At 43.9% G+C, this 21,362-nt stretch overlaps 1 protein-coding gene across 1 annotated transcript in view; it reads right to left on the bottom strand.

Moving 5' to 3' along the window:
- Window positions 1–898: 898 nt before the first annotated feature.
- BRINP2 (BMP/retinoic acid inducible neural specific 2) overlaps window positions 899–21,362 on the bottom strand; it is a 253,335-nt gene continuing 232,871 nt past the window's right edge. Inside the window, exon 8 of the mRNA XM_085601606.1 lies at window positions 899–4,330. Within this exon, the coding sequence (XP_085457732.1) occupies window positions 3,211–4,330 (1,120 nt within the window). The 3' untranslated portion in view covers window positions 899–3,210. The remainder of the gene's footprint in view (window positions 4,331–21,362) is intronic.

The raw sequence follows: 21,362 nt of genomic DNA, 5'->3' as shown, positions 1-21,362 counted from the left end.
TAAACATACCAATTGAAGAAGAAGTCATGACCAATATCCATCTCTCATCTCATATTCTTTCAAGGAATAACCATTAAGAAAACCATAGCTATTCATCTCGTCTTTTCAATCTGTAAGAGGATTTGCTGTGTCCCTGGCGGAAGGGATCAGGGCTTTCCATCCTTCAGTATCCTGTTGGCATGCAATTATACTTGAGAATTTCAAACTTTATCAACATCAGCCTCTTCAACGATGTTTGGAAAATAGACTGTCCCTATCGCTGTATTTCCTCATAGTCAACCCCTGCGAGATATAATACTTACTCCTTATACCAGACACCTTAGCTGCATTTGATCTAACATGCCTATCATGGCTAAACACCTTTGACTTTCCAATTATTTTTAATTGAGTAACAGCCTCAAGATTCAGTCTACCTTCCCATCTCAACCTAGATGCCAAGCAGATCATGAACACAGCACACAGCATGTCATCAGAGACCTTCAAAAGCAAACGGGAAGAAAGATAATAATACCTCCTCAACACAACTTTGTTCAACTTTGTTAATTCTCTAGGTCAGTAATTTGCTACTACTAAACAAGTAACAGGCTTCATACTTATTAGGTTAGTAAAGCCTCTTGTAGCAGATGTCCTGATCAACATTCACCTGCCAGTGAAAGTCCCAGTGCAACCTAATTGTCTGGGAACAATATTGCAAGGCACAGCCTTTGAAAGAAAACCTAAAACAATTTAAAAAAGTGGCCTTATAAAAATAATCAAAGAATATAATCAAGTCCAAGTACTTACTTAATTGCTAGTCTTACTTCAGGTTTACAAAAAGACCATACGAAAGGTCCAATCTAGCATTATGAATATATCAAGAAAAGGAATAATGTGCATATTACTTAAGAGGAGTGTGAGTTCTAGCTTCTAAGTAACATGGTGCTAGTGCTGGAAATGGAAACAATTTTCTGGGTACTCATTATCCTGGGGGATAAGAACGGTAGAGCTTTCTCAGGGCGGGCTTAACTCATCATGATAACAGGCATCTTACTGGCTGCTTAGAGAAATATATTGAGAAACACCTCATTCCACCACCACCTTGGTACTGGTACAATTCAACAAACCTGCTAATGTTTTAATGCAACAACAAGGTGATGGACGGAATGCTTGAATTAATTTTAGCCACTGTCAATCACTTGGCCACATCCCAATCCATCATTGTTGACCCACCATGCCACCTCAGTTTTGACCCAGCCATGTCCTGTTCAGTCTTGACCCTGCTCCAATGGGAACAGTCCAGCCTGAAATGCCAAGCCAGGTCCTCCTTGAACCACAACACAAGCAAACTGGGACTGGTTTTGCTCTAATAATTGCCCATCAGCCAGGTATAGCTTGATTCCAGTGGCACAGTGAGCATGAGAGGTAGAAGGTATTCTACAGATGTTAAAGAGGTGGCAGCATTCACATCACAAAATGTGATATGATGAACCCTTGTAACAGAATTTGTTAATGTTAGAGATAACTAGCAATGCAGCTGCTGTTGCTTCAGCAAGGTACTAGTAACATCAGAAACATACAGGTGAGAACTAGGAGAGGGCCCACAGTTCCATATACCCAGACATGCCCCTTGGAGGCCACTCCTTTCACATTCTATTAGACATAGAAATATACTGGGAGTTTAGGTCCCTTTAGGGAAATCCCCTTGAGGCGGGGCAGAGGAATACGGATGGGCATCTGGTATAGAGAATGTGAATTTAATGGGGCTTACATGACCTGGAGAGACGCCCACTACATTGAGGATATGCAAGAGCAACCGCACACTTGATCAACATCTTTTTCCGCACCCCTTTTTCTCCATCTCTTTCATTCTTTCTTTCTTTTCAGGAGAGATCAAACATCCATATTTCTTTTCACTTTCACCTCAGACTGAATTTCTGAAGCTCCAAGTAAACAACTTTTACAGAATTTGATTTGCCTATTTTATTCCGTAGCACAGATATAGATGTTTGACAGAGTATTGTTTGAATAAGAACCTTCCAATGCATTTCACGGTTTATGGTTTAATTTTAGAATTTTTAAAATTACAATCATATCCAAGTTGAGCAGTTCACTCAGGCCTAAAGACAGGGCAAGCCTAGGAAACTAGACACTGATGTGGGAACCCAAGGAAATGTCCTCAGTGGTGGAAAACTGGTAAAAATGTACCCAGCACATAAGAACCTGTGAAAACAAACCACGGGAATCTTCCTCAGTCCTGGAGAACTCACAGAAATAAACAAGTATTGGGGAACTCATAAGAACTAATCCAGCAAGGGAGAACCCATGAAAAAAGTCAGCACTAGTAAAGCCCAAAAACTGCTCGATCACTGGAGTACTCACAGGAAGTCATTCAGCACTGGACAACCCAGGAAAATAACTCCAGAACTGGACAGTATCCAGAAACAAAACCTCTACTGGAGATCCCAGGGAAATAATCCTGGCACTAGACAGCTGTGTAATTTAACGGTGTAATGTATAGGCCACGAAAGCAATACAGCACTGGGAAAATAGCCAAGCCATGGATATCCTGGAGCACCAATTCCCTACAAAGGGGAGTCCAAGAAATTACCCCTTAGCTCTGTAGAGTCTAGGGAAGAAGATCAACACTGCATAGACTGGGGGGCAATTTTACCACGGGTGAGAATATGCATGGGTAAAGCTAGCCTAGTTGGCATTGGATTGTCCAGTAAAAATTTCCCAGCACTGAAGATCCAAATGAAACTAACCTGGCGCTGTACAATCAAGGTAAGTAAAGCCATCACTGAATAAACAAAATCACTTCCAGGTCTCCCAGGGATTACATTTCCTCTGCTGTACAGGGTGCTATATATGTAGAAAGCAATAACATAACTAGGGGTGGTAGATGGACTCTAGGAAGCGATCCTCAGCAGAGCAGTTTTTGGCCCTTACAAACTAGAACCCAGGGAATGGTTGTCACATGTGATGGATGTGATGGACAGCTCCCCCAGCAGTGCGGATTCCAAGGAGGTCAGCCACACAACCTGGATGAGTCCATCCGAACAATTAGCGGTTCCAGAACATCTTCTGTTAGCAGTGACGATCCCAGGTTAAGCAAACCATGAAACTGAATGTCCCAAGGGCAGTGAGGGTTCCAGGCAGTCATATAGTGTCCTGCAAAGGCTAACCCAAAGCAGTTGAGGTTTTAGTGAGGCTTTTGAAGTCTCAGAGAGGCTAGCTGCACAGCTTGGCCGTCTCATACTCTACAGAGTTTGGCAGTCTAGCATTAAAGGCCCGTAGGGAGCTCTGGATCCTCCCAACTTCGTTGATGGGCAGCTTAAGCCTATGCCTGAGAAGGCAGGTGAAGAAGTCAAGACGCGTGGGACCAGGTGGGGAAAGACTGTTCACTCTATCCCTGAGCTCTAGCAGTTCCATCATGACCCTATCCCGAGGATCACTGGTATATGGGTACTCCACTTGCAGCGTTAGATCCCGAATGGCCTGCTGGTCAAAGGGCAGGCTGTACCCAAAAACCTGTAAACTGTTAATCTTCATATAGCCCAAGTTCCTGGAAGGGTCAGGTGCCTCCAGTGGCTCATAGTACAATGTCTGATTAGTGCTCTCATCTTCCACTTTAATTCGGCTTCTCAGATAGACATGTACCGTCTCAAAGAAGGACTTCCATCTATTGCCCAGAGTGAGCGTCCAGTTCTGGCACTGTGAAGACGAGTCCGTCTTAGTCCTTTCCCAATCTGGGTAGCTCCCTTCACCCACGGGCATAAACCAGCTTTCAGAGTGACTTCCCCCAAAGGGGTTGACGTAGACTGCCATGATGGGCTCAAGAGTGCTGTTCTTCGTGAGGCACACCTGCAAGGATATGCCGAGCAGTATGTGCAGCAGTCCCGGTCGGTACTTATTTGATTTGAAGGTGAGCAGCATTCTCTTGCGCCAAGAAGGGTCAAACCAAACACCCAATCGGAGGTCATTGCTTATGAAGATGGCGTTGGCCAGGAGTATGCGAGGATCTCGTCGCTGCAGAAGATACTTCAGTTCCAGGTCAGGCAGGTCTGCCTCCAGCCCCAAGTAGCGCTCTGGAGCATCTGCGACTTCTGGTCGGCACTGTCCATGGATGGCAACGTAGCCCATGTTGCAGCTACTGCAGCGGCTGACATCCTCCGTTTCGCAGCTTGTACAGGAGGAGCCCTCCCCCACGGTGCATGGGATTGAGCCCTGGCACAGAACTTGTTTGTAAGGACAGATGCAGGTCTTGCTGTGCTCCAGGAATGCCCCTTGGAAGCCACTTTCACTGCAGTATAGTAGTGACTGCACCCGACTCCACCAGTAAGACAAAGGCCTGAGGAAAACACAAATAAAGAGATTATTTTTACCGGCATAGAAATGTAACAGCAATTAACACCAAAAAAGACACTATTAGGAAAGGCGATGCGGTGTATTGGCTAAGCTGTTGACTTTAAACCTGGGGTTCTGGGTTTGAATCCTGGCACTTGATTGAAAATTGTGAGATTCTGGGCAAATAACTTGATATCTTTGTGTCTAACGTGAATTATAATCCAGAGTCATAATCCAAAAGATATAATAATTTACAGCACTTCATTGCTTCTCGGCTAGGTTACACTTTATAAATACCAATGCATGCATTAGGGACCGATAAAACTAGTGAAGTTGAATTTCCACCAGTCTTGTCTTGGATCACTAAGAGGGTCATATGGCATTTCACAAACGGAAAGAATGTCTCTTTCTACTCAATGTGTATTATTATTATACAAGTGCAAAAATAGGTGGCTCAGCACTACTGTTTTCTTATTTTAACAATATGAAAATCAACTATACAATTTAATTCAATTGTTCAACGTAACACACAGACTCCATTGACGAGATTTCTTTATTCATGTTCGTCATTTTTTTTTAAACCATCTTCTTTGACTGTAATGTAGCCAACGCGTTTTGTCCCAAAGGACTTCTTCAGGGTTGCAAACATAGGTTCTTCTAAGTGAAACAGTGGGCATGAGATTTCGTAGTTTAAGTTGTATGGTGGATTTTTCCACAATGTAAAATGTCCCTAGGACCTTTTAAGAGACAGTATCCACAAGTGGATGGCCCACTTGGTGTAAAGTATTCTCGGACCAGATTTTTTCCAAAACCAAAAATATCAGTTAGGGCATCACAATCATTGTTCCATTTATGGATTTCCTCTGTGTATTCAGTGTCATTCTATGGAACCGGTGAGTCTGTTAGCACGTGATGATGGTACTGTGGTGTCTTGCATTGTATAGAGTTGATTTCAGATAAATAGAACAAGAAAACAGTAGTGGTGAGCCCCCTATTTTTGTATTTGTTTATGGAGTCTCTCCTGTGTGGAAGACGAAGGGGTCTGGTCTTATGGACTCGTGCACTACCCTGATCTATTGTAATCATTACCCACTAAAGTGTTAGGTGTGATGTTTTTTTGCCTCAGCCTCTTTGTATAGATTATTTATTATTATACAAGTGCTACTCCCTTTCCCAGAAAGTTGAAAAGCTATGCCATCCCTTTTGGGATTACAACACGTGACAGGTTTCTGATCCAACAGTACAAATGTCCTGTGCTAAATTGAGCTGGTCGTTACAGGTGGTGCCCACCAGCATTCATTTTTGAGGTCCAGCACTTTATTTTTCCTCATCAGAATTTGACACAGAATATCAGACATAAAACAAAAGGGTAAAAGAAGGAAGAGAATGATGGAATAACAGTGACAAAGAAAGAAAGCAAGGATGAAAAAAAAGCTGAATGAGTGAGATAAATAGGTAGTGAGTGTCTGGTGATGAGGCCTAACTCGCAATCAAGACTACACAGCCTTGGTTTTTGGCACCCCAGACATTCAATAGCATCTGCCTTAAGCTTCTGAGCAACACTTTGGGAAGCGGGACTTATTCTTTTATATATCAATATCTGCTACTATCGTGCTATGTTGCGAGGACATAGCTATGTCTGAATAGTTTTTGGTTTAGGCCTATTGCAGAATTGTAGAATATGGTCTACAAACGCCATGTTGGACAGGTCTTCTCCCTTTCTGCTCCACCAGACTTCTCTGGTACAACACAATCTTTCATTCATTTATTCCCACTCTCTTTTGAGACAAAGGGCCATTTTTCAGGACCCGCTGAAGATGGATTTAGCTTTCACTGCAGACATAATACATATAAAGCAATGGTAATTATATGCAAATGCTTAGACTAGTAGAGAGCTCTGTGATTCTGATTGGTGTTCATTTACCCTTGCAAAGAGCATAGTCAATATCATGATATTTAATGTTGCAACATTAGAATATCAAAAACACAAAAAAGGTGATGAAAAGTATACTTGCAAATAGTCTATACCACTAGAAGTCATTCTAGTCCACCACTCTAGACAGAGGCCCACCTTATGTGAATCAGTTCCAACCCTGTATCTCATGGGAACTGTCCCTTCTGGACTGCCAGATGAGGCCTCATTCAGAAGGTACCACCAGCAACTCCAGACTGATTTTAGCATTGGTAAGCCTGGTCAGTGAGGCATAACGTTTTGTATCCAGTGGATCAGCAAGCCAGGAACCCACATCTGAAGTAAACGTAATGGGGCAACCCAGTTTCCCTCAGAACCTGGGTATACGTATTCAAAAAAGAAAAAACACACATCTGGGCATATAACCCTTGTCACTTGGGCATAACAGAAGACACACAAAAGGTGATCGCAGGAATCCTTGCAAATAGTTTAAACCATTGGCAATTGCTCTGGGTAGAATTCCTACACATTATTCTTTTCACCTTCTGTGTCACTAGACAGAGGCTCACCTTATAGAAATCTGTACTGGCCTTCCTCCTCATGGGAACAGTCTGTCCCAAACTGCAGGTGACGCCTCGTCCAGAAGGGACCACAAGCTACCCTAGACAAGTTTTGGCCTTCTTAGGCCTCATCAGTGAGATCTAGCTTGCATCCTTTGGCACTGTAAGCAGTAGAACCACATCTGCATACAGTCAGCCACTTAAATCGTAATATCAAACACACAAAAGGTGAGGGAACTAATGCTTGCAAATAGCCTAAACCACTGGCAATCACTCTGGGTAGCACTCCAATCTGTTTTTCGTCAACTGTACCACTCTAGATGGATACCAATCTTGTGGAAATCAGTATTGACCTTGCTTCTCTTGGCAACAGCTCATCCTGAGCTGCTAGGCAAGACCTCCTCAAGAATGGACTGTAAGCAGCCTCATCAATGAAATTCTCATCGGGACAGGGTGAGTATTGGTTTGTATAAGGTGGGCGTCTGTTTAGAGTGGCATGGTGGGTGAAAAATGATTGATAAGAATGCTGCCCAGAGTGATTGCCAGTAGTTGCACTATTTGAAAGCATTCATGCCATCATCTTTTTGTGTGTTTGATAAAGCACCTGTAGAATATGCCTTCTCTATAATGTATATTTTGTAATTGTGCTGTGTGTAGGACTACCATACCTGGTGCCTTCCTCGTGCTGTCTTCCTCGTGTTACACTGACCCACTACACTGCATTGCAAACAGCAGTAACAACCTCCTGAGGTCCACAACTGGCACAGGCACCTCTTGGAGGGTCAGAACTCACAGCAGCAGAGTTCAGGGGAGCTGGGGGTGAAGTATTTGTGTCCCTGAGACTTCAGAACAGGAGGCCAGCACACACAGGCCCTTGGAGGTCTCCTTCATGCAGGGGATACAGCACACATCAAAGTCCTTCTCCTTTCCTTGGCAGAAACAGCAACTGCAGGCCAACCGCACACAGCACACAGCAAAGGGGCAGTACCTCTCTGCAGTCTCTCCAGCTCTTCTCCTTGGCAAAGGGTCCTCTTGTATTCCAGGGATGATCTAAAATTCTGCAGTCTGGGCCCCAATATTTATACATCAAAATTCCTTGTTCTATGGTGGCAGAGAAGCCCTGTGCTCTGTCAACCAGTTCTGTACTCTCTAGTGCAGCTTCCTGGCAGGAGGTGGAGACAGCATTGTGGAAGGCAGACCAGGCCCATTCAGGTGAAAGGAAATCTCCTCCCCCATCTCTAAATGCAGCCCAGGTCTATTCAGCCAGCCCCCTGATTCATCCAGCCTCTCTGGAGCCACTGCACATCCCCAGCCCGTGTCACTCCAAAGCCAGACAGTCAATACACATCCTAGCAGAGGAACACTGGTTGGCTAAGAAAGAGAATACCAACTTTCTAAAAGTGGTATTTTTAAACACAGAATGTAAAACTCACCCTTACTAAAAGATGCATTTTAACATTCTGAGTTCAGGCATACTAAACTTAATTTTCCTAGCTTGTTCCCATGGGTAGTTATGCTTACAAGATGTTTTAAGCAAACTCCCCATTCTTTCCTATGGGCCAAGATAGCCTTTCAATAGTGAAAAATGAAATTGGCAGTATTTCACTATCAGGACATGTCACACACACCAGTACATGTCCTACCTTTCACATACGCTGCACCCTGCCCAGGGGGTAACCATAGGGCCTACCATAGGGGTGCCTTACATGTAAAAAAAGGGAAGGTTAGGGCCTGGCAAGTGGCTGTACTTGCCAAGTGGGCATGGCAGTTAACAACTGAACACAGACACTGCAGTGGCAGGCCTAAGTTACCATTTCAGAGCTACTCATGTGGGTGGCACAATCAGTACTGCATGCCCATCAGTAGCATTTGATTTACAGGCCCTGGCACAAGTCAGTGCACTTTACTATGGGCTTACCGGTAAATCAAATATGCCAATCGTGGAGAGCCAATATTGTTCACAATTTACACAGAGAGCATATGCACTATTGCACTGATCAGCAGTGGTAAAGTGCCCAGAGTCCTAAAACCAACAACACCAGGTCAGGAAAAAATAGGAGGAAGAAGCAAAAAGTTTGGGATAACCCTGCAGAAAGGGCCAAGTCCAACAGTAGTGCACTAATCTACATTGTGTCCTAGACAATTCCCTACCATAGAACAGTGAATAGTAAGGACACTAATGATACTAAATCATCACAGAGCACTGGGCTACATTCTAAGGACACCAACATACCTAGCTACCGGTAGCGTCATTTTACTGCATGAGGGGAAAAGTAGTACACCAAACTATACTGCATCCAAGGTACATTATATTACCACAGATTACTGCATAGTTAGGACAATAATGATTTTAAATCACCACAGAGCACTGTATCTTAAGGACACTACCATACCTAGTTGCCTGTAGTGAGACTCTACTGCATTCGGGGGACAGTAATGCACCAACCTAGATTGCATTCTAGGTATATTAACCTACCACAGAGCACTGCATAGTAATGACACTAATGAGACACTGTACTGCATTTGGGGGACCATAGTTAACCAATCTAGATTGCTTCCGAGGTATACTAACCTACCACAGAGCCCTACGTAATAAGCACACTCATGATACTACATCACAACACACTGCATTCTAATGACACTAACATACATAGCTGCCTGTAGTGACACTGTACTGTATTCAGGGGACAGTAATGCACCAATCAAGATTACATCTGAGGTATATTAACCTACCACAGAGCACTGCACAGTAATGACACTAATGAGACGCTGTACTGCATACGGGAGACCGTAGTACACCAATCTAGATTGCATCCTAGGTACTTTCACCTACCCCAGAGCACTACTTAATAAGGACACTGGTGATACTAAATCATCACAGCCGCTGCATTCTAAGGACACTAACACACCAAGCTGCCTGTAGTGACACTGTACTGCATGAGGGGAAAAGCAGTGCACCAATCTATACTGCAGCCAATGAACATCAACCTACCACAGAGCAGTGCGTACTAAGGACACTGATAATACTAAACCACCACAGCACACTGCAGCTCAAGGACACTAACATACCTAGGTGCCTGTAGTGACACTGTAGTGCTTTCGGGGGACAATAGTGCAGCAATCTTGATTGATTCCTCAGCACATTGACCGACTACAGAGCACTGCATATTAAGGACACTAAAGAGACAAAATCACCACAGAGCACTGCATCCTAAGGGCACTAACATGACATGTCTAGCTACGTGTAGTGACAATGTAGTGCTTTTGGGGGACAGTAGTGCACCAATCTAGATTGGGTCGTAGGTACATTAACCCACCACAGGGCACCGCTTAGTGAGGACACTAATGAGACTAAATCACCATAGAGCACTGCATTCTAAAGACACTAATTTACCTAGCTGCCTGTAGTGACACTGACCTCCTCACACTGTCCTGCATCCGGAGACTGAAGCACAATATACATTGCATCCCAGGTATTTAACCTACAAGAGAGCACTCTATAATAGGGACACTAATCCACCCAGCTGTACCCTAATGACACCAAGTCACCAGGCTGCACTGCATCCTACAGACACTAACAAGCCCAACTGCCTTTAGTGACACTGACCTCTCCACGCTGCACTGCATCCGAGGGACAGGAGTGCACCAGTCTACACTGATTCCTAAGTGAGAGAGCACTCCATAATAAAGACACTAAGGGCTACATGTATCAAACAATTTTGCATTGGGAAAAGGCGCAAATCAGTAATTTCGCCCGTTTGCGAATGCAAAATGGGCTTCCAAGATGTATGAAAGACTTTGAAGTCGCATTTTTAGGTAATCGCCAAAATAGCGATTACCTAAAATAGCAACTACAGATAGGTCATTGCAATTTTCGATTCCCTTAGCACATGTACTAAGCATTTTCTAAAAGCAAACTGTGCATTTAGAAAAATGCTATTGCCATAGACTTCAAGTCGATAATAACCATGTGCAAATTTTGAAAAATGCACAAAAATATTTTTTTAAAGTGCCGTAGCACGCACATGCCCTTGGCACATGTGTGACCTTTACATGCGCACATTTTTGGGGGGGTAGATTCAGGGCGGCCTTAGGAACCTGGGCACCCTTGACTTTACATTACCTAATTTGTGATTACCAATTAGGTAATCGCAAATTGGCTAATGCAAAACCATTTGCACCTATGGGCCTTTCTATACGAACGAATGGAGTAGTTTTACCTTATAGCGATTTGCTATTTAACGCGAATCGCTATTCGGTAATATTAGGGACCGCTAAAGTTTTGGGGCTTCCTTACATTGAGCATTTTGCGATTATCAAATAGCAATTTGGTAAAAATCGCTGTTTGGTAATCGCAAAATGCTTTTTAGATACATGAGGCCCTAATCCACCAGGCTGCACCACATTCACTGAATCACACAATCACTGCATCCTTTAGAAGCCGAATACTTCACTATAAGAACAGTTCGGATGCTACTGCCGAGATCAAGGCAGCAAAGACCACTGATGCACGCCTATGGCTAAAGTGCTGACTTCAAATTCTACCTAAACACAGCATCTCCGATAAGAGCTCACTGAAGCATGTAGTTCGGCGCATTACTGCTGAATTTGGAAACAGGCCTTGTAGGACTCTCCCTATCTGTGCCTTTGTTTACTTAGCACTTGCTCTCTCTATCTCTCTAAAGGTGCTTTTTTTCCAGACAGCTGGTAAATAAAGATAAATCTGAAATATAAAACATGGAATAAAACGTTATGGGTAAAAACTGACAACCTCACACACCCATGACAAACTTGCCTTCAGGAAATGAGTAAATGAAATTAGAAAACGTAAGTCTTTCCTCCTACCTATTTATAACTCTTGCTCACTCTAAGATGATTTCTTTGGTGATAGTTACTAGGCCGCGCATCCGTATATAAATATTTGACAACTTTAGGAAACTAAATGTGAGCGACATGTTTCTCACAGGCTGCAATTCCCATTTACAATCACGAAAGCAAACCAAAAACACCAAGAGGTTTCATAACAACCAAACACTGCAGATGAAAAGTTATTTCCATTCCTGGTTAGAATACAAAGGAGGCAGAGACGGGGGAAACGAAAACAACTTTCACAATGACGTAAATCAGGGGCTGTATTTGGTAGAACCCAGCGCCTGTTTTCTGTGCCTGCAGAGGATTCATTTAAGACGATATTTCTGAATTAGGCACTGATTTTCAGACATTTCAGCTCAGAAACAGTGAGCAGGGCGTGCCTCTCTCTGAGAGCCCTACAACAATGCTCTAAACTAAACAAAGAGATGTGAGGTTAAATTAATTCACTTTACACATGCACATGGGAACATGCGCTCACCTCTGTGCGGAGCCAGTCCAGCCCATCATGATAAGGCGTTGGAACTCAACCAAGTATCAATTCCGTCCAAAAATAATTCCCTATGGGGCGTTACAGTGGAAATATCTTTCCCGTATAGTTGTGATATATTTTACATTTTTGCAGAGTTTTATATAGCGCGAACTTGACCCGAATCCAATCAGGTATCAGAGCGCTTTACATAGCACCAGTTACGTTACATGAGGACACACATTTAAATGATTTGCCCAGAATCACAGGATGTGCAGTGTCATTACCGAGACTCCAACCCAGTTCCGAGGTCGAGCGCCCTAGCCGTTACGCCAACTCCTCTCCCCTAGATGTTCCCTAGCTTAAAAACAAGCATTGGCATAGCCAATAGGTCTCGCCTTTGGGACCTTATAAGTGTTTAGCCATGCAACAGTTGCATAACTAAACACTTATAAGGTCCCAAAAGCGAGACCTATTGGCTATGCCAATGCTTGTTTTAACTGCTGCAATTTATTGAAGCCTCATCAAAGCAGCCGTGTGGCCGCTAAAGTGATCACGATCAAACATCAAAGCGGCCATGAAACTGAAAGTAATCGCGGTAAAGTGCGACGTGCGCGCCCGCGCGCATGCACCGTGGCTCTAGGCAGGCCTGGTAGCACTTTTTGGAGCCCTCACAAAATGTCTCGCCAGACCAGTGCATGCGCTGGGTCAGGCGAGACCTAACAATAACAATATTTTTAAGTCCGCATGGGTGACAGATCTGCTAGAAAAAAAGCATTACTTCTCTTCACCAACAGAATGTACTATTCCTGGTACTGACCTTATGTTTACACATCCGGGGCCGTATTTATGATGTGATTTTCGGGCGCAGCGCAGAGCCGAACATCTGTTTGATGCACTTGCAGGGGGTAAAGTGAATAAATGTAACCCCATATTTCTCAGAGTTAGTGCTTCATTTTCAAACAGCACGGATCAGAAACAAAAAGAGGCAAACCTTGCCAACTGTTTTCCGAGCTGCACTCTCTGAAAATAAACCAGTAGCTGAGAGAAGTACTGGGTTAAATCAATTGACTTTACCCCCTGCAGGCGCATAGAACAGGCGCTCGGCTCCTCGCTGTGACAGAAAAGTCCATCAAGACAGGGCCCTTGCTGCTTGATGGAATTATGAATTATTGTGGGTTTTGAAAAGTGTTCGTTCTTTTTCATGACTTTACTTTCTGTGGTTCGTGCCACCAAATAAACACATTTCAGCACTAAAGTGAGTTATAAATATTGGCCTTGAGCACACAAATACTTCCATTGAGCCTGGCTTTAATATGGTAAAGTATGCAAACACTGCATGCATAAAACATGCTTCCATGTGATTGCACTTTAAACCCAGACCTTTTGGATTAGCTGATGCTTGTTTACTGTGCAGTGCAGGGTCCACCAAGTTACCTCCTCCGCCTTGTGAGAAGTAGCTCATGGCTTGAGAATTTGAGTAGGGGTTTATGTTTGATGCTGTCCTCCATGCCGCCTCATGTATTAAATAGTGCCGCACTTGTACCAGTGTCTCCTTGAGGTTTGTGCAATTATTAAATGCATCTGGGGGTTATCTCGGGAATGTTGTTGCTATGTATGGTTGATGGACCAGGTTAATTATTTCTAATGGTACAGTGTGCTTTTTTGTAATGGTACAGTGTGTTTCTAATGGTACAGTGTGTTATTTCTAATGGTACAGTGGGTTTCTATTGGTACAGTGTGTTGTTTCTAATGGTACAGTGTGTTTCCAATGGCATAATGTGTTGTTTCTAATGGTAGAGTGTGTTTCTTAATGGTACAGTGTGTTGTTTGTAATAGTACAGTGTGTTGTTTCTAATGGTACAGAGTGTTGTTTCTAATGGTACAGTGTATTTCTAGTGGTACAGGGTGTTGTTTCTAATTGTACAGTGTGTTGTTTCTAATGGTACAGTGTATTGTTTCTAATGGTGCAGTGTGTTTCTAATGGTTCAGTGTGTTTCTTAGGTACAGTATGTTACTAATGGTACAGTGTGACTCTAATGGTACAGTATGTTGTTTGTAATAGTACAGTGTCTTGTTTCTAATGGTACAGTATGTTTCTAATGGTACAGTGTGTTTCTAATGGTACAGTGTGTTGTTTCTACAGGTGGAGTGTGTTTCTAATGGTACCATGTGTTGTTTCTAATAGTACAGTGTGTTGTTTCTAATGGTACAATGTGTTGTTTCTAATGGTACAGTGTGTTTCTAATGGTACAGTATGTTGTTTCTAATGGTACAGTGTGTTTCTAACGGTACAGTGTGTTGGTTCTAATTGTATAGTGTGTTGCCTCAAATGGCACAGTGTGTTTCTAATGGTACAGTGCGTTGGTTCTAATGGTATAGTGTGTTGTTTCAAATGGTACAGTGTGTTTCTAATGATACAGTGTGTTGTTTCTAATGGTACAGTGTGTTTTCTAATGGCACAGTGTGTTGTTTCTAGTGGTATAGTGTGTAGTTTCTAATGGTACAGTGTGTTTCTAATGATACAGTACATTGTTTCTAATTTTACAGTGTGTTTCTAATGATGCCGTGTGTTGTTTCTAATGGTACAGTGTGTTTCTAATGGTACAGTGTGTTGTTTCTAATGACAGTACGTTGTTTCTAATTTTACAGTGTGTTTCTAATGATGCAGTGTGTTGTTTCTTATACTACAGTGTGTTGTTTCTAATGGTACAATGGGTCTCTAATGGTACAGTGTGTTGTTTCTAATGGTAGAGTGGGTCTCCAATGGCACAGTGTGTTGTTTCTAATAATACAGTACGTTGTTTCTAATCTTACAGTGTGTTTCTAATGATACCGTGTGTTGTTTCTAATTGTACAGTGTGTTTCTAATGGTACAGTGTGTTGTTTCTAATGGTACAGTGGGTCTCCAATGGCACAATGTGTTGTTTCTAATAATACAGTACGTTGTGTCTAATCTTACAGTGTGTTTCTAATGATACCGTGTGTTGTTTCTAATTGTACAGTGTGTTTCTAATGGTAAAGTGCGTTGTTTCTAATGATACAGTACGTTGTTTCTAATTTTACAGTGTGTTTCTAATGATACAGTACATTGTTTCTAATTTTACAGTGTTTTTCTAATGATGCCGTGTGTTGTTTCTAATGGTACAGTGTGTTTCTAATGGCACAGTGTGTTGTTTCTAATGATACAGTATGTTGTTTCTAATTTTACAGCGTGTTTCTAATGATGCAGTGTGTTGTTTCTTATAGTACAGAGTGTTGTTTCTAATGGTACAGTGGGTCTCTAATGGTACAGTGTGTTGTTTCTTATGGTACATTGTGTTGTTGCTACTGATACAGTGGGTCTCTAATGGTACAGTGTGTTGTTTTTAATGGTAATGTGGTTTCCACCCTCCAACACTCCTGCTGGATACTTGTAAAGAGCAGAGAAGTATCTCAGCCCAGCCAGAGAGAGGGTTTTGTTGTGGGGCTATGGAGTCTCCCCTGCTGCCATACATTAATATATAAAAAGGCAGCTGACTTTTAATTGTTTTTTTTGCTAACCTGTGCTTTTTCCCAGTAGCACATACGAATGCTTTACAGCAAGGACAAATACATAAAGGCAAACGCTCACAAAAATATAACCACCATTTTGTCATTTTTATTACAGGATTTTACACAACAAACTAAGGTTGCAGAACTCATAAAATAAATCTTCTACAAGTCCACCTATTGGCTTTTCCAAAGCTTGTTGAAAGAAGAGCCATTTTAGGACTCCATTCTGTGACTCCTCTACTCTACGTCTAGGTTCTGTGGGCATATTACCAAGATTCTTACAAACAGCATACTTTTGATCATACGTGGCCCGTGCAGGTAAGAGCAGTGGGGCCAGGTGGGGAGGGGGGATTTCTACGGACGGAGTCGAGGGGAAATTAATTATTTAATTAATTTTCTCTTGTGGTCGGTTGTCAAATTCACCCCCCCCCCCCAACCTGGAATCTGCTGCCCATAGCTTTCTATGGGAGTAGTCCTGCTGTTCCTCAGCACTGGATTTTCTCTTCCAGGATGTGAGAGATTGAAATTGCACACACCTATGAACAGCCTTGTGCAATCCAGTCATATAACTTTGCACTGGGCTTGCTGCAGCCTGGACCTGCTTACAAAGTGCCATTTGCTGAAGCTCCTTGTTGGTGCATTGAAGTTTGTTCCTCTGTGTACCGGACCTCCTGTTGTTTGTTTTCCAGTCCAGTTCCTGCCTTGCTTCAGCCAAAGCCTGTGTTCTGTTCCTTTGCGGCCCGGTACAGGTTATCCCAGCCCTGCTTTGCTTTTGCTTACTCTCTGCCTTTTTCCTACCTTCTATTGCAGCCCCTAAGCTGCTCCCTTTCTAATAGTTTGTTCCTTCTGTTCCTGCTATTATTTTCCCTTTAGTTATTCATTTTGCCTCTACCTTAGCTCATATATTTTCTCCCCAGCCTCCTCAATTTTTGCCCCTAGTTTATGTTCCCTTTCTCAGTGATTCTACTGCAGTCCCTAGTTCCCTTGAAGTTTGTGAGAGGTTGGCCTGGTATATGATGTCCACTAATTAAAATGGGCACCTTGCACCAGTCCAAACAACCCTTATGGTGATTTAAGAGGTCAAAGATAGCCTTATGAAAGCTATCCAAGTGGTAGCTGTGGAGAGCAGCCTTCAGGCTTAGTCTTGAAGGAATGTTAAGCAGCTTGTTTTACCAGAATGCAGCCTTACTGTATTGATTAAATGAAAGGAGAACCACACAGTAGTTATAAGAATATATATTTATTATTACAACACCTTAAATACCTCACAGTATCTGCTACACGCAGATAAACACAAAGCACACAATACTTTAGCACAGAAACAATCGTAAGTAGTACTAATACATAGTGGACCCCATGGGGAGACCAAACCATATACTAAAATAGTGGTATAAGAACCACGACTCGAGTCAAGACAATGTCTAGAGGATGTAGAATAGATGGGACCCCAAGGAACCACCCAAGGTGAGTAGGTAGGGACCCCACGGAGGACGGGTGCAGTGTGAGAACACGACCGTGTGCTACGTGCAATTCGATGGGAGAGTCGCCGTTGCAGTTTTTAAGTTAAAGGACCCTTCCCAGTGGATTATGAGGAAACCCTTTGAAACATAGAAGGTTGGAGAGCCATCCCACCCATGGATACCGAAGTACCAGAGTTACCTATTCCAGGGAAGCCAGGTGCATAGGTCTAAAGTGGTGTCGAAAACCACCGTCGTTCTCAGTGGGAGTCTTCAAAGAAATGCCACTGCTGGAAAGAAGAAAAGTGTCCTGTGGAATCCGCAGATGGATTCTTGATCCAAGGAACCTGAAAGCAGAGGGGACAGAGTCTGGGTCACTCAGGTGTCACCAGGGGCTCGGGAGACAAATGCCCACCAATGTCTGGTGCTTCAGATGCGAAGAAGGAGACCTTGACTCTGCAGCTGCAGGGACCCGGAGACGTAGAGGACAACCAGGAGCCAGATACGTGCTGTCCCACAAAGGATGTCGAGTGCTGATGGGTCGGTGTCTGGCGGGAGCACCAACAAGCCTTGGCAGCGGCAACCTATGGTGAAGATCAAAGAAAGGACCAGAGGACTCACCACAGCAAGGGGAGTCAGGGCAGGCCTGGAGCAACTAGTTGAGCACAAGAAAAGCAGTGTTGTCCCTCAAATGGACCCACAGGCCGAAGGCACAGGAGTCGCAAGGGGACCTCTAGCAGTTTCACAAAGCAACAGCTTGAAGGCCACAGAGTGTGAGGAGGCCAAAGTCCTTTGTAGGAAATGTGCGCAGAGGTGAGGGCTATCAACAGCCCAATGCACAAAGTTGGGGAACACCAACAAGCATAAGCAAAAGTACGCGATGCACAGGGGTTCGAGTTATGCAGTCCCCACAAGGAATACTGGCCTCAAACTTGGTGAGAGGGCAGTTCAACTTCATGGAACATAGGAACCCACCTCCTGTGTTGCTAGAGCCTTTGGAGTCTGCAGGAGCTCAGGATCAGCATACCAGTCGCGTTACAGTGCCAGCAAACGCAGGGGAGTGACTCCTTCACTCCAAGGGAGATACTTCAGTTGTCCTTGATGGTCCACAGCTCTTTCATGGAGCCTGTATGGTGCACGGGCACAGACAAAGCTTTGGACGGAGATGGAGATGAAGTCGGGCCCAGTCGAAGTTGAGCGAAGTCCAGGGTGTCCAGACGGTCGAAGGTCAGTGGTTTCTTGTTCAGATCTTGTCTACGTCAAATCTAGGGTCCTACAGCCAGGTAAGCCCTTTTGTACCCACAGGAGAGGGTTGGACAGCTTCAGATGACCATCCCAGGGGAGGGTCAGGACAGGGGGGTGGTTACACCCATGTCCTTTGTCCAGTCTCGAGCCAGAGCAGGAGCCAACGGCTCCCAAAACTGGATTGAACAGGACTATGCACAGGGACACCAAATGTGCCCCTCGTTCAGACTTTCAGGCACTTTGGAAGTGCACCCACCTAGCTCCAATACACTAAATTCTGTCTGGGAGGTGGTCACACCTCCCTGTGACAGGATGCCTATTGTGCTGCCTTCCTCTGCTCGAGCTTGGCTCAGCAGCAGGAGGGCAGAAATGTGTCTCTGGTCCGCAGCATCCATTTTGTGCTGTCTAGGTCAAGAAGGCTGGTACCGGGAAGACCAAGGACCCACGAAGCTTGCTTCTGAGGGGTGGAATCATACCTCCCACACCGGTTACCAGTGTGGAGGTATGATTCCAAGGTGTTTGCTACCAAACACAACATTTTGTTTCAGCCGTTTGAGATAGCATTTACCATGAGGTTATAATGCACCTCTGCCTATATGTCTGGCTGTGTCACCGACAACCCGGTAGAATGGTCTCCGAAGGCTGCAGAGGGGGATCTGCTCATGCAGGGGCACCCTCTCACATAAAACCCAGCACCCTGCCTTCAGGATTGTCAAGGCCTGTTATAGGGGTGACTTATAGGTTTTAAGTGTAGTGACCTATAGAAATAGTAAATCTATATCTAATGTAAGTGGTGCATGCACCATCTTACACAGGCTGCAATGGAAGGCCTGTAGTTCCATTTTGCATGGCCTCTCATGGGTGGGATACTACATGCTTCAACCCATGGGAGGCCTCTGGGGTACCTATGCCCTGGGTACATGTATACCATATTCTAGGGACTTGTAAGGGTACCCTAGTATCCAATCTTGAGCGTACCTAAGTACATGTCAATTCATTTTAGGGAGAAAGCAGGGGTCCTGATTAACAGGATCACAGTCAGACTAGTCAAAAACAGTGTAACATCAAGCAAAAAGTGGGGGTAACCATAAGAAGCAGGTTCTACTTTCCTACAAAGTTCCATCCTCTTGCTTGTTATAGTTCTTAGGATCCTTGCGCTGCCTTGCCTGTTCTCCAGTTTTTCCATGAATACCTGGCTCCTGGCTATTTGGCTCAGCTCTTAGGTTCCATTCTAGTGCTTGCTCTGTGTTTTCCTCTTGGGCTCTTGTGTCTGGTAAGTGTACTTTATGGACCTCACTTGTGGATACGTGTTTTACTTTGCACATGAGCTGGCTCCTGGTTTCCTGGAGGCAATTACTGCCCCATCCTTTGTCTTGTGTTTTATGTAGTCTTAAGTGCCTTATCTGTGAGATTGTGCCATTTCTACGTTTCTTGGGAATTGCCACTGTGTCACCAGCTGGACCCATAAGGGCTTGTTTTGTGTGTGTAAGTACAATCCTGGTTTATGCCCTCGGGTCAAGAGACAGAATCACTTCTGCTTCCTCCTTCCTAAGAGGCTTGCAGGGTAACTAACTGTAAGAGTAATCTGCGCAGAGGCATTAACATTCCCTGTTGCTGTGGGGAGTTTTGAGTTCCCTTTCAGGTCCACGCCTGCACGCACCTTTCCATTTTATAGCGCGCATGTTCACTTTAGGAGCGCGCACGGCGAACATGCAGAAAGAGAGACTTCATCAAGTGCTCTGCTCATTTAAAATGAGTGACCTGGAAGTTTCTCTTGATGCCCACACGCTCTGTTAGAGTTCATAGAAATGTTTGGGGGCACATGGGGGCCTTTTGTGCAGAAACAAGCAGATTTTGCGCACACTGCCAATTTGGGAAGGCTGCTGTTTTTTTTTTATGTAAATAATTTAGATATGAGAGGCTGTAATTAGACACTGTGCAATGGGCCTTGTGTTCAGGCCCGGCTGTAGGGAGGAAGGCGGGTAAGCAGTTCTGTGTGGTGTCTGCTAAAGTTAATAGGACATTTAGCAGTCCCTTTGAATGGCATCAAAGTGCATTTTGCATGACACTGGCCTCGCAGGTTTCAAACAGCCCACAGTGGTGTAATAGATGAGGTTAAGGTGGTGCTTAATTTGAGCCTGAGGTTTCCTGTGCTCGGCACAAACACCTAATTGTCAACACTGGTGCCTGTGACAGTCTGCCACAAGGTAGCACTGTCTGGTTAATTTGGAGATGGCAACAATAACAGTTAATTATTATTTCAATATACATTAAAAATGCCTATTACCTGCCACCAAAGCCTTGCCCATAGCTTTGGAGGCCTGAAATAGTCTGAATTGTCATATTTGTGGGAGTGTGATGGTTAGTAGCTGTCTTGGTACTATCATTGGCAGCATGAAAGGGCCAATGTCTGGTGCAAGCTGCAGTGGCCACCAGACATGAGGCCTGGCACTTATTAACCACTAGGCTAGAGGTTTATGTGGGGTGCGTCAATTCAAAACAGTAATGGGTTCATACCAACTACTATATTCATGCCCTTAATGTTGCAAATAAAATCAATTTTTCGAAAAGTAATACAGGTCAGCAATGCAATCCCTGCTACATTTCACTTTTAGACTTCATGTTGTATGGTATACCAATCCTGCTTCCTAGGAGTATTTTATTTTCCCAGGTGTGTTCCAGTAATTTCTTTTTTCATGCAGTTTATTAATCTTATACAGCGCATTATGCAAGGTGCGTTGCCTCCAAGTGGTTGGGTAAGTTTAGGGTTTGGATGGGGTTTTTGTTGTGGCAAGATTGAGCGCTTTGAAATTGCATCTGAAAGCACTGAGTTTCTCCTAGTGCCTCTCACTGGGCCATAAAGGTGCTCAGAATGCATGCCCATGCAATCATTGGCCTCTCTGTAGAGCACAGAGTGAAGGTTTCATTTGTGCCCTTTGGAACAAAGGAGACACACAGCTTTTAAAATATTGACAGTGAAGTATTAGAAA

This window comes from Triturus cristatus, chromosome 4_2, assembly GCF_964204655.1.
Source record: "Triturus cristatus chromosome 4_2, aTriCri1.1, whole genome shotgun sequence".
Taxonomy (NCBI): domain Eukaryota; kingdom Metazoa; phylum Chordata; class Amphibia; order Caudata; family Salamandridae; genus Triturus; species Triturus cristatus.
This window is presented reverse-complemented; position numbering and strand designations above follow the sequence as displayed.